We start from the raw sequence: 14877 nt of genomic DNA on the forward strand, positions 1-14877 counted from the left end.
CCTCCCTCGGCTCTAGATCTTCCTTAATGACAACCGCCATTCCCCCACCCCTACCTTGGGCCCTCGGCTGATGAAATGCTCGGAAACCTGGAGGGCACATCTCAACAAGGGGAACCCCCCCCCTCTGGGCCCAACCAGGTTTCCGTAATGCCCATGAGGTCCGCGGACTCCCCCTGAATAAGATCGCAGATCAGGGGAGCCTTATTAGCCACGGACCGGGCATTACATAACATCAGCCGAAGATCCAAGCTCTGAGGATCATGGCCGCCCGAGGAACGGGTAGGGACTGGGGGGCCAGAGCACGTGATCGCTTTAAGACATCGAACACGTGCTCCCAACTCTCGATACGGGCCCCCCCACGCCATATCTGCCTCTCCCACTTACCGTACAGATCGAACCACCCTCTAGTCCTGGAACAACGCCCTCCCCCCCTGCCTTCAGACCAGATGGAGTAGTGCCGCGAACTGGCACGGGGGCTGGATCCCTCCCCGGCGGGTTCTCATCTCCACCCGTCAAATCCCTCCCCCACCCCACCCCTCCCAACCCGAACCCGTCGGTTCCCACCCTCCCCTTAAAATTCCCATTAAAACTCCCCTTAAAAAACCGATTAAAACAGTTAATTAAAAATCCCCTGAGTCTCCTATTTTTGGCATGCCACCTCTCGGGGTTCCAAAACCCGTCCTCAAGATGGGCCCTCGATAATGTGGAGGGCCAAACCCGCGAGAGAGGGGAATCTCGCAGGGCAAGAAGGTCGGCCGCTGTAAATGTTCGCATGACAATAATCTGGTAAACCAAAGGGTTGCGTCCACAAATGTGTCATATCATAGAAATCACGAGAAATGGTGGAAAAGCAGTCCTGGTCGGTCAAGTTGTTCAAAAAGATGGTATGGTACACGGGACAGAAATCGGCTGAAAGGAATCCTTGACGACAAGAAAGGTAGGCAACGGCCCAGGTGGTGGGGGAAGGGCCAGATGATTCAATGTTTATGTGAAGGTAGAGGGTCATCCCCGCAGTCGTCGCCCTCATTACGACATCAACTGCCGTCGGGAAACCATCACTCCCAAAAAGCTGTCCAAAGAGACCCGTGGGCCGGCAAGCTATCTGTTCCGCCGAAAAGGGGGCAATGACATCGAAATGCCCCCCCCCCACCGGCTGCCGTCATCTGCTGGTCGCTTCTGGTCAGTTCTGCTGTTTCAATTCGGCTAAAAAGAGGGCGAGAGGAGGGCGAGAGTGACAAACGCCCCCTCCGCCCCCTCCGAGGGCAAGAGGAGGGCAAGTGAGAGGAGGGCGAGTGTGTCAAACGCCAAGGGGCGAAAGGAGGGCAAGAATGTCAAACGCCCCCTCCGCCCTCCGCCGACCACCGCCACCGCTGTCAAAAAACGGCGAAAGAAAACGCCGGTGGCCAGCCACCACCCCAAAACGAGCCGGCCGAGCTGGTAGAACATGTCGGCAGCATTTGGGCTCGTCCTGCCGGCCCAGCTCTTCCCGAGGGCAAAAAACCCTCTCCCTGGGTCAGCAGGAAATCAGTTCAACCAGGAAGGGGAGGCAGCGATATCAAAACGCCCCTCCCTTCTGTCCAGACCGCCGGACAAGAGAGACCACCATCGCCCCCGCGAAATCAATGCGGCGCCATCTTGCGCATGCTCCGTTAATTCTTTGCTTCTTTCTTTGATCAGCTTCCACCCATTGCTTCTTGTTCTACCCTCAGGTGCTTTGGAGAACAGCCCGACTCCCTCTTCTTTGTGGCAACCCCTGAGATATTGGAACACTGCTATCATGTCCCCCCTAGTCCTTCTTTTTATTAAACCAGACATACCCAGTTCCTGCAACCGTTCTTCATATGTTTTAGCCTCCAGTCCCCTAATCATCTTTGTTGATCTTCTCTGCACTCTTTCTAGAGTCTCAACATTTTTTTTACATCGTGGCGACCAAAACTGGATGCAATATTCCAAGTGTGGCCTTACCAAGGCATTATAAAGTGGTACTAACACTTCACGTGATCTTGATTCTATCCCTCTGTTTATGCAGCCCAGAACTCTGTTGGCTTTTTTAGCAGCTGCTGCACACTGCTGGCTCATATCTAAATGGTTGTCCATTAGGACTCCAAGATCCCTCTCACAGGTACTACTATTGAGCAAGGTACCACATACTGGTGCATTTTATTTTTTTGGCCTAAATGTAGAACCTTACTTTTTTCACTGTTGAATTTCATTTTGTTAGATAGCGCCCAATGTTTAAGTCTGTCAAGATCTTTCTGTATCTTGAGCCTATCTTCTGGAGTGTTGGCTATTCCTGCCAGCTTGGTGTCATCTGCAAATTTGATGAGTTCCCCATCTATCCCCTCGTCCAAGTCATTGATGAAGATGTTGAAGAGTACTGGGCCTAAAACAGAGCCTTGGGGTACTCCACTGCATACTTCCCTCCATGTGGATGTAGTTCCATTGAGGACTACACGTTGAGTGCGGTTGGTCAGCCAGCTACGAATCCATCTGGTGGTGGTGCTGTCTAACCCACATTTTTCTACTTTATCTAGTAGTAGGTTATGGTCTACTTTATCAAATGCTTTACTGAAGTCCAAGTAAATTATATCGACAGCATTCCTCTGGTCTACTAATTTTGTCATTTTGTCAAAGAATGCGATAAGATTTATTTATTTATTTATTTATTTATTTTCAAGTAGTGCAGCCTTTTGCAGTTCCACTGGTGTTATTGCAGGAAGCTACAATTTCTTGATGTACTTCGTAAAATTCTTGGACGTGGTACCAAGTGCCACAATGACAGTGGGTATCACTGTCACATGTTTCATCCATAATTGCATAGTTTCAGTGGCCAGATCACAATATTTCGTGATTATTTTCCAGTTCTTTTTCTTCAACTCTGGCGTCTCCTGGTACTACTACTACTACTACTACTACTACTACTACTACTACTACTACTATTATTATTATTATTATTATTATTATTATTATTATTATTATTATGCCAGCAAAGTCCCAAAACAACTTTTATATCTTAACAAACCTATCCCTTTTATATACTTTCACTAAGACTTGCCTGATCTCAGGCATATAATTAAGTTGCTTCTAGGGTTAATGTGGCACTTTGCCGGGTTTAGCATGTACGGAAAAAGCTTTCACTTTCAAATTACTTGACATTTCTGTCCCAATCAGGGCATCTCACCCAGCACACTGTCCATAGATCCTGACCTTCTGACGTCCATCATGGCTTTGTTCAAATGAGGCTTTCAAACTGTAATTTTAGAAAGATAGAGAAAATATAGATTATGAGCCTGAGTCATAATCGTGCTGTAGGCAGCATTATTTAGCTAATAATAATCAGTTGCTCATGTCCTATAGGTGCCAATGTTACCCAGTCATGCTCCCATTATTCATTGTATGCATGGTAGGACCTCTAGAGACAAACGTGCAAGCCAATATAGTGGGCATCCATGTACCAATTCAGAGGCACCTGTGTTGTACTGATAAAGGATGTCTCAACATTCTCCTTTTAGTTTTTTGATTGCTTTGGTGGTTTTTTTTCCTGTAACAGATCAATGCAACTGTCCCATAGGAGCTGGTATATATGTTAAAAACAAGGAAAGGTTTAAGTTATTTTTAATCCTTTTTTCCTTTTCCTCAATTCTAGCTGCCTCTCCATACTACCGTCTAAGTTGGGTGTCCAACTCACTTTCATTAATGGCTGCATCAGGGTTGTATTTGACCTCGGAGGGCCGAGTGGGCATGACCGAAGTGGGCGAGGCCAGAATAGGCACTGCCAGCTCAATATCCTGCAGCCCTCTGCCAGCAAAAACAGAGGCCGGGAAGGCTACATGCGGCCCTCCTGGGCTCCGTTTTCAGCCGCGACGGCCTCCTGCAGCTCTTTACCAGCAAAAACAGAGCCTGGGAGGGCCACACGCCCGAACTCCATTTTTGCTGGCAGAGGCACTGCGGGAGAGTCCTTCACTGTTTCCAGGGTGGCCCGGCAGTCCAGATCTAAGTACCCGGCAGGCCGGATTCAGCCCGTGGCCCTTGAGTTTGAAACCCTTATTCTAAGTGTTCTGCCAGCTAATTTCTAAATTATTAGCTCCCTGTATTCTGGAAACGTACATTTCCCTGCTTCCGTGCTATTTTTTTTTTTAGGGATTTGGTATGCTGCTCATGGAAGAGGCAGAGAGAATTGCCAGAGAAGAGCATGGCTCATGGAAGATAGCTGTCATTTCAGGTAATAAGCTACTAGCAACCGTGTAAGTATGCACCCTTCTTTGTTAGCAGGTGAATGGGAGGGAAAGTGTTGGATAGCCGAGTATCTGAAAATTGCCAAAGAGAAAAAGCTTTCTAGATCAGAAGTCTTTGTCTGTGATAGAGGGAGCATTTTGCGATTGAAAAAAACCAGTAATGTATGTTTACACAGAATATCTATGGTTTGATGAGATTTCTTATTGTTTCTTCATATGCTCATCTTTCCAGGAGAAAAGGACATGTTATGAAATATATGTCAGATAACTAGAATCAACAGTTTCTTTAATTTACTTTCCATGCAATTGTCTACTCTATGTGGACATTTTGACCATACCACAACATCCATTGGAATTTGAATGGTGAATAGTCTGTCCTTTAAATCTGCAGAATATATATAGGGCATGTCGTGAGATTGCTTTTCCCCTCTCTAGGATGATCTCAACTGATATTCTAGCGATAATCAGGAAATAATGCATATTCTCAGTTACTGATAAACACCACTCCCAAATATTGCTCTTCAAACTATATAAATTGGGGATAATCAGCTGTACTAGTTTTGTTTTGGACAGCATAATTAGTAGGGAAGGATTATGGGAATTGCTCTCTAGTAATATCTTGTTTGGCTATATTAACATAATCCTGATGTGCATACTTATTTTCTAAAGAGAGAGGTACTATAGTTCAAATCTATCAAGGGACCATATCCTGTATCCTCCTAATTCTGAGGAATTCCTGTACTTTGCACAGAAATAAGATTGATATTCACTCCTAGCTTTGCACTAAACTGAAAGTTTCATCAATCTGCTGATACAATCATAAATTTACACACAGGAGTCACCGTCTGCTGGAGACGGTGGCGAACTCTTAAGAGTCAAATTGAAAAGAGGGTCGCAAAATGAAGGAGAGAAAAGGGAGTCCCCATTATGTGTGCATTGTAGTGTTCACCTATTCATAAATTCAACGCAGAGGTTAATACTCTTGGGGGAAAGTCCAGAATAAATTTAAACCTATTAAAGAATAAGACAGTCAGGAGAAGGCCTGAAGCAATAGTACTTTTCCCTATTATCCAGTGTCTGGATGTTTTAGGAGTTTAACTTTGGGAAGGGAAGGATGATATTTTTAAAAAAGCCAGTTTGGACTAGTGGTTAAGGCAGTGGTGTCAAACTCAAGGCCCAGGGCCCGGATCCAGTCCATGGGGTTCTTAGGTCTGGCCTGCGGGGCCGCCCTGGAAAGAGTGAAGGACTGGCCCACGGTGCCTCTGCCAGCAAAAACGGAGCTTGGGAGGGCTGTGAGTGGAAGGTTGCAGAAAACTGTCGCAACCTACAGTTCCGTTTTTGCTGGCGGAGTGTTGCAGGATGCCATCACAGCCGAAAACGGAGCTCGGGAGTTTATTTTCTCTGGCAGAGCTCTGGGGCCATCACAGACGCCCCCAACACGAGTGATAGCAAGGTGGCCATGCCTACTATGGCCTCCCTAGGTAAAACAAAACCCTGATGTGGCACTCAATGAAATCGAGTTTGACACCCCTGGGTTAAGGCATCAGGCTAGAAACCAGGAGACGGTGAATTGTAGTCCTGGCTTAGTCATGAAAACTGGCTAAGTGACTTTGGGCCCCTCACTATCTCAGCCCAACCCACCTCACAAGGTTGTTGGGGAAAAAATAGGAGGAGGAAGGAGTATTAGGTATGTTTGCTACCTTGAGTTTATTTATAAAAATAATAAAGACAAGATTTAAAAAATTAAAAACCTGATTGCCAATCTTATCCAAGCAGCCAGCCTCTGTTGCATTGCAGTAAGTGAGAAAACTAGGGCTTCTCCTATGGCCCAATAAAAAGATCAATCAAAGAAGAAGGATGAGAAGTTTAATCCTTATTCATGGCAGTTCATATGGTACAGGGCATGTTTTGTACACTTAAAAAGCAAAAGGCAAATAAGAGCAGGGTGCTTCCCCTCCTTAGCAACTTCTCTCACTTTCTCTTAGTCACATTTTCACCCACCCGCAAACTGTTTCAGATATACCAAAGAAGTGCTATTTTTTGTTGTTGATTATCCTCCTTTTCATTACAAAGAAGCAAAGGAGAAGAAGCACTTAAAGAGAGTTTAAGAGCATATTTTAAAGCAGCATGAAATGCATAAGATGATATTGTGGAGAAGCCTCCAAGCAGTCTTTAGAAAGCTTGATGTACTTTAGAAGATACAGACTCTCACTTTTACCTCAGTTGGGAATCATTCTTGCTGCAGACTTGATTAAAATATCTCTCTCTCTCTCTCTCTCTCTCTCTCTCTCACACACACACACACACACACACACACACACACACACGTAAAAGTATGCAAACCAAAAAAGAGATATAACATAAAATAGAAAGAAAAAAAAAGAAAATACACAATTATGCTTTCCATTCTTTTTTTCTATTGATAATGTCAGTTTTTCCCCATCCTCTTCATCCCATTTTATAATCTCTGAAGTTTTTTCTTTCAACAAAAAGTCCATGTAGAATTTCCAGTCTTTCAAACAGATTCTTATCATTTTTGCCAAATTATTTAATCTTATGGAGAAGGCAGGACATATTTCTAGATGTGAGAGCTTCCCTCAATTTAAAGCCATATCTTTTTGAAGAAATTTCTTAGGACACCTCATGGTCTCTAACATTGCATGGAGACCTGACCTGTGCCCTAAAGCAAACCCACAATAGACTGTCCTTTTCACAAAAGTCAGCCTTGATAAAGATATGAAGAGGGGAAAAAACACCAAAAGCCAAATTGTACTTTTTTACAGCTGAAGGATGAAATACCAGGCAGAAACTCTGTAGATAAACGCCATTTAAAATGACATGGAAAGGTGAGCAAGTCCACAAGAGCCACTTGTTACTTTCTGAATCCTCAGTGGGTGTACCTAGAATAATCCAGAGACTTCATTTATGGTGGTTTTTTGAGATTATTCAAGTCCACCAGGATGATCAGGAACAGCAAGCTGTAGGATATACCCTACTGTCAAATGGTGTAATTTGTAGAAAAATTTGTCAAGTTCTAAGGATACCTTTTATAGAATCCATTTGGTCTTCACATTTCAGCAGCAATTGCCAGCATCCCTGGCAATACAGGCAGTTCTTGATTTACGACCACAGTTGAGCCCAAAACGTCTGTTGCTAAGTGAGACATTTCTCAAGCGAGTTTTGCCACTTTACAGCCTATTTTGACACCGTTGTTAAGTGAATCACTGCAATTGTTAAGTTAGTAACACGGTTGTTAAGTGAATTTGGCTTCCCCCATTGACTTTGCTAGTGAGAATGTCACAAAAGGTGATCACATGACTCCAGGATGCTGCAACCATCATAAATATGAGTCAAATGCCGTGTCTGAATTTTGATCACGTGACCCTGGGGATTCTGCAATGGTCGTAAGTGTAACTGTTGTAAGTCACTTTTTTCAGTGCTGTTGTAACTTCGAAAGGTCACCAAACAAAAGTTGAGGATTTTCCTGTATTATATGAAATTGCTTGCTGCTTTAAGCCATGTGTTTTTTTTTATCCAGGGTGTATTTATACAAGTATATTTCCATGCCTCTCTTCAACTTTGTAGGAAATGTTTATAGCATGAGTCCAATTCATCATCATTATCCTCATCATTTTTTTTCTTGTCATTGATAAACTTATGACGCTCCTCTAAGCTTTTTCATGTACATTTTGACTAATGCTGCATTGCTCATATGTTTCTTTTTTTGAAGTTTTTTCCAACAGGTTATATTTGCTTTGATTTGTACATCTAAAATTAAGTCAAATTATTCCAAATAAAATTCCTTTAATGGAAAAGAGGCATATGTAAACTGGTCTTTAGGACAGGAAGGATGGAACAAATTTACCTCAAGACACAGTTTTGGTCATATCTGCCTCAAGATCCAACTAAATCCATTCCCCATCCTGAGATTTTCCAGGTGCATTGGGATTGCAATTCTCAGCTAACATTTCTTCCAAATAATTTTGAAAGAATGCACAGCCATACTATTTAACATTTAACATTTATACTTCAAGCAGTGTGTTTTGATTTCTTTCAAGCTTATTGATATTACTGGATAGATAACTGCTGCTTTTCTGAACTTGCATAAAATAGGGGATGCAGGATTCTCTCATTTTTAATTCTAGCTTGGCATATTGCCTTTTACTGTTTAATAGGAAGGTAGAATGTTTTCCTATTCTTCATACTTCATAAAGGGTTTAAAAAAAATACTTTGGACCTCATGTGCGCGCCACACTCCTCTGCTTATTCTTTAAAGTAGCCTGCCCATAATAGCAGATGTAACAGAAATCAAAAGGCACTTTAAAGAGTCATCTTTTGATGCTTCTCCCACCTCTCAACAAGACAGGAAGCTTTTCTGTCAGCCCACCGCATATCTATATTTTATACACATAGAAAAGCCAAATTAAAATTGCTTTTAAGCTTGCTGAAAAATGCATTAACTGCTTAAAACTTCATTCTGTACCAGTTTAGTACTCTTCCTTGGAAATTGGTTGCCAACTCAGGTAAAGGAGAACTTGGTATTTGATTCTGTTGTCTATCTTTCAGGGAAGTCGCCCCTCTGCCCCACCCTGAGAGAAGGCAGGGTGAGGAGACAGAACATTCTGGGCTAGTAAATGACTTCCTTCTCCTCCTTTGCCTCTCTCTTGCCTAAACAATTCTTCTATCCCAATACAACATCAAGCTCATCTTCCCATAGTTTTCTCCACTGGACCATAAGCCCATTTTAAAATAACACAAGAGAAGGCCCTGAACAATGTCCATCTTAAACCCCCTTCCTATTCCAGAGCACACCCACCCAAACCCTTAACACTGGTGATGGCAAGAAACCTCTCTGAAATTCCTTCAGTCCTCTCAGGCAAGATCATGGGGTGGTGAAGGAGAGAGAAAAACTTGAACAGACAAGATCTTAAGGAATCCTGCCATGAAGGAGGAATTGAGTATATTATAACCCTGTCATTACCCTAACATAGCTTGACATGAATCAAATCAGAAGATAGTTAAGAACAGGCGCTCCAGTGGAAGCTTCTGGCAGTCACTGATGAAATCTTGCTGCTGTCTGTGCCACCTGCCATGCAACTGCAGTTTGGGTTCTTAACAGTCTGTGCTAAGAAAAATGTGTGCTTAGAATAAATTGAACAAGTCACTGTGCTTTGATTCCCATCCATGTTTATATCTTTTGGCTGGCTGTGGACCTAAAATGCAACTTTCTCTGCCCACTGTTGACCAGTCTTTTATACGAATGGTGGTACCGAAAGATGTTGTCTTTGGGTTTGCTGTTCCCCACATTTAGATGCTGGCATTTAAGAAGGCTACTTTCCTTTTTTACCTACCCTAAATTAATTGGCCACAGGCAACGGTAACCTGCAATGATTTCACGCCTGCATGTCAGCTTCACAAAGGCTAGGTTTATTTGCCAGTAACTAGAGCTATTGTTTTCTTAGAGCAGCTTTTGTTTAATGAGTCCACAGATGCTACTTCTAAAGATTGGTGTTTAGAAGATACTGCGTGGTTGATGGGGAGAAGAGAGTATTTAGGCTGTCCTGTTTTATTTGGAAAAGAAAAACTAACCTGTTTTATGAGGTTAGAACATTACATTCAAAGAATCTCAAAATTCTTGATACAAATGTATGTTTAATGGAATGTTAAAAATAACAAGCAATAAAATAATACAAGGTTCCAACTGTGCAACCAACACCTTAACCACTACATCACCCTGATTCTGCCATCATGTGGAATCTGACTGCATATGAACTGGGCTTTTCACCGATAAAGCCAAAACTTCCTGAAGGTGGTTCCATCTTCATGCAATTACAGTAGCTGCTACCTTTAAAGCTGGAGATACAGCCATAAAAGCTAAGGTGATATTCCAGCATTCTCAATGTTTATTTATTAAAAATATTTATAGTATATATCCCTTCTCATCATTACCAATTCTAAAGCAGTTAGCAGTAATCATTAAAAAGGCAGCTGATTAAAAATATTAGGGGAGTTAATGGGTAATGGAAGTTAAATTTAAAAAATGAGATTTTATAAGACATCTGAAATATGGAACTTTATAACGGCTGGAGAAAAGGCTTTTTCATCCTATCATACAGTAATTATAATAGCAGTAGCAACAGCATTTAAACTTATATTTTGCTCCATAATGCTTTACAGCACAGTTATACACACTCTGCACAGTTTTCAAATGTCAGCATATTGACCCCAACAAACTGAGTCCTCATTTTACCAACCTCAGAAGGATGGAAAGTTAAGTTAACCTCAAGCTGGTCAGGATCAAACTCTTGGTTGTGGGGCAGAGTCAGCCTTCATTCTAACCATTGTTTCACCACAGCTCCTATATAAGATACAGTTATAGAACTTTGGGTCCATCCATTGAAGTGATTGGCAGAATATTCAGGACAGAATCCTTTCTGTGCACTGCTAGTAATTTTGTAACTTTCTGCTGATAGAAGCAAAGGATATGATTAATTTGGATATCTTTGAAAAGAAAATAGTCAAGTTCAGAGAAGAAAACCTTAATTTATTACCTTTATATCCTATCTTTTTCTGAGATGTGAAGGTGGCTAGCTTTATCCTCACAAGAACAGCTCTGAGAAAGTTTGAAGTGAGGGAGACTAAGGCCCCACGTCCTCTCTGTGATGATGAGGTGTAACCTTTATATTCTGAGAAAACAACGGACAGCTTCTTGGGAACATCAATAGGAGAAGCATTTTGGGAGTTCCTTTGTAGACTTTCCAAGACTCCTAGTTGCTCTCTCTGGGAAACATGATGCTAGACTACATTTGAAGGGCATTGGGAAAGGGAAAGGCTTAACGGTAGGTTCAGTTGTATCAATTCATGGTTTTGTTTATAGAGCAATCTTTCTTAATCTGGGTGCTGTCCAGTTATACTATGAGCATAGTTCACAGATTCTTCAGCCAGGTTGGCTAGTATGTTTGACTGGAAAGCCTTAAAACTGTGATGCCAGCCTATCTGGGGAGCATCTGGTTGGAAAAAGCTGCTACTGCTGTTCTTCCAGAACATACAAAGAACTTTCTCCCATATACTGCATATGTATGCATACATATATTGCATACACAAGCTAGGTCTTGGACCATTAATCAGCACCCTGAGCAGTGGCCAAACCATTTGTAGGCTGCAATGGTGGAAGGAACAGGACAAAGCTGTTGGGGCAGTAGGCTGCTTACTGAGCAACCCTGACTCAATATTCTAAAGATTTTTTTTTCAATTTTACATTTTAGATGCTTGTTCAATTCTTTCTTATTTGGCCAATCAGTCCTCCATTGTTCTCACTTGAAAAGGTGGGCTATAGCATAGCATAGCATAGCATAGCATAGCATAGCATAGCATAGCATAGAATAGAATAGAATAGAATAGAATAGAATAGAATAGAATAGAATAGAATAGAATAGAATAGAATAGAATTCTTTATTGGCCAAGTATGATTGGACACACAAGGAATTTGTCTTGGTGCATATGCTCTCCATGTACATAAAAGAAAAGATACATTCGTCAAGAATCATAAGGTACAACACTTAATGATAGTCATAAGGAAACAGTCAATATAAATCTTAAGGATACCAGCAACAAGGTTACAGTCATACAGTTATAAGTGGGAGGAGATGGGTGATAGGAATGATGAGAAGATTAATAGTAATCAGACTTAATAACTAGTTTGACAGTGTTGAGGGAATTATTTGTTTAGCAGAGTGATGGCATATGTCCTTAGCAACCAAAAAGCTGTCCCTCCCCACTCTATCCTCTTTGCTTTCTCCTTCCTCAGCAATTGTCTCCAAGAGCCAAACATAAATGGAACAACTTACTTATTGTGAAAGTGTTGCTTGATCTTCCAAGATTGAGTAATGTACCAGCATGGCAGGAGGGATTGTTTTGGGTCTGACCTTTGAGGGTCGCTCCATTGGAGCTCCTCATTGCTTTGACCCACAATCTTAATTTCCGTTTACCAAATGTTTATGTGTCTAAAATGGCAGTTTCTGACTCTTCACAGGAAATCAATATGTAAAGTGCCACTTAAATAATTTTTAAAAATCCTTTGTTTTAGCTGTATGGAATGCTGCAGAAATGTTGCATAAACTGATAGGAAAAACCAAATTTGTGGTGATTAGACATGCTTTTCTTTTGGGAGAGCAGTTTTCTATTTGTTTCATAGATAGCTAAATAATATCTGAGAGTTTAGTCAATTTCCAGAACCTTAAACTGTTTTTATTGACTTTTTTATCTGGAAACAGATTCCCTCCAGCAAGTGAACTAGGGTAAGTTGGAGGAGCTTTGTAGTCGCAATCTCATTTTTTCTTGTTTCCTTGCTCACCTAATTTATCTCCCAATTCCACTTTCACCAAACCTCTGCCTTCTTGAAAAGATTAAAGATAACATTCTTCATGGTATTTATCCAGCCTTCAGAGCACGACCATATGGAACTACATAGTAAAAAATGGCCAACCCAGGTTCCCAGTTATCAGGCAGTGTTCTTCTGTCTGCTCCCCCTTCACCATTGAAAGGAAATTTAGGTGTTCTTCCTCTTATGGGGGCTCTGACATTTTCATCCAGTTTGTAAACACCTTCATGCCCTTGTAGGAAACTCAAGGCCAGCTCCCTTTGGAAGAATTGCATTTTTATTGTGTGTGTAAATTTGGAGGTAGGCAAGAATACCCAAAATTTACGTCTCTTACGTTATGATGACATCTTATCTCTGCTGCAGGATGGTGCGGGGAGGTGTGTGCAGTGACACCTTGCAGAACTGCCTGTCTTTGCTGTGAATTAATTACCATGTAGTGAGTTGATCAGCTTTCCTCCAGACCAGATTTCGATTTGTGTGCCATCAAGTAGAAAATTAACATGGACACAGGCCAGAAATGTTGCATGCCTGAGCGCACACGGCTGCTGAAGTGCCTGTAGAGAAGAGGAGGGGCATTTTTGGGAACTGATGACATCCAAGCTGGCCAGCCCTTCATAGTAGCCTTTAAAAAGCAAAAGACAAAAATGGCCTTTGGCAGGACATAGGACTCAGTTCCCTTCCTCACTCGTGAGTTTGGAAAATCCTTTAAAAAAAAAAAAGTTGGGGAATGTTCATTCATACCAGTCTGCTCTGAAAGAAAGAGGCACCCCTTCATTTCAATCAGGAAAATGTTTTCCTCCATTTTTATTCCATAGGTAAAAATTGGGATTATTTGGTAGCCTGAATGAAGTGATAATAAAGCTGCATTGGGAAATAGCAGTCTCTCTATATTAAATTCTCCTGTGATGTCTGTTTTTGAATGCCAAAGTGTGAGTGCCCGGAACCCCAAAATGAAATGCATGCGCAGCCTAACCCTAACCTCCCTGCATATGCCCCACACATGCATGCGCAACCCCCCCCCACATGCCCCACACACATGCACGTGCAGGTCCCTGCACAAAGCCCGCCCCCTGCGCATGTGCAAGCAATCCCCCACAGCGCCCTGCGTATGCGTGCGGGACTCCATGCATTTGCCCCACCCCCATGCATGCACGCACACACCCCACCTCCGCACATGACCCCTGCATGCACCCCTCACATACACACACAGCCCCCCACATGTGCCCTTGCTGATCCCTGCACACACCCTGCCCTCCTGCACATGTGCATGCATTCAACTCCCCCACACGCATCCCGTGCATGCACGTGTCACCTCCCACATGAGACCTGCCCTTGTGCATGCGCACACGACCCCCTGCACGTGCCCCATGCATGCACATGTGCCCCCACATGCGGGCCCCGCATGCACAGCAGAGACCTGAAGACCAGCTGGCCGGCGGGAGGCGTGTGCACGTGCGCAGCAGAGCTGAACTGAGGCACCGGTTCGCATGCCATCAGAGAGGGTGCTGCGAGCCACCTCTGGCACACGTGCCATAGGTTCACTATCATGGCTATAGGTTTTGTGTAGGAAGCCGCCTGTTGTTTCTCCATCTAGCACAAAATTATTGGCTTAGATTGCAATGGTTTCTCACCATCTCAGCAGTAAGAAAAAGACTTTGGAGGCATTGAAAGTAAGCAAGGATGGGAGTCAGGACAGATAAAACTAAGCAATTTGCATAGCAAATTCAAAAGAAAAAGAATTTTCAAAGGAAAAAAACAAGAATGTCCAGTTGCCTCCTGAAAAAAAATAGAAGCAACTTTGGGACAACCATGACCTGGATGACTGAGAATCTCTACAGACTTATAGCATATAGTTAACTTAAGGAAGTCATTAGCGCTTCAACTTTGAATGATGAGGAAAACTGCTTTCCTTATTTGGAGATGCTGCTGTCCTTTTTTGGATTTCCCAACTGTACCAATTGGCCAGTTGAGTAAGAAAATACTGTATTAGGTGAACGTTTAGTTTGATTCAGCAGGACTCTTCATATTCATCTGATCCTTTTTAAATTGATGAGGTCAGAGGATTTAAGACTTTCTCTATGCAAACCTGGTGATTGACTACTGAGTTATGGGCTCCATTAATTCTCCATTCACCGGGAAGTTTGTCGGGTACAGTACTGGCCCTGTTCAGGCAGCCCACAGCCCTGCATTTCCAAAATCGTGTTGAAAAACCATTCCTTGAGATTTGTGCAATATTCCATAGACAGTTCAAGTTTTGCTTTC

The 14877-nt window shown here is 42.6% G+C and overlaps 1 protein-coding gene across 1 annotated transcript in view; it reads left to right on the forward strand.

The window, feature by feature from the left end:
* The window catches only part of ELP3 (elongator acetyltransferase complex subunit 3), a 114850-nt gene that overhangs the window by 93806 nt on the left and 6167 nt on the right, over positions 1-14877 (forward strand). The window contains exon 14 of the mRNA XM_058164774.1: positions 4141-4222. Within this exon, the coding sequence (XP_058020757.1) occupies positions 4141-4222 (82 nt within the window). The remainder of the gene's footprint in view (positions 1-4140; positions 4223-14877) is intronic.

The sequence above is a fragment of the Ahaetulla prasina genome, chromosome 1 (assembly GCF_028640845.1).
Source record: "Ahaetulla prasina isolate Xishuangbanna chromosome 1, ASM2864084v1, whole genome shotgun sequence".
Taxonomy (NCBI): Eukaryota; Metazoa; Chordata; class Lepidosauria; order Squamata; family Colubridae; genus Ahaetulla; species Ahaetulla prasina.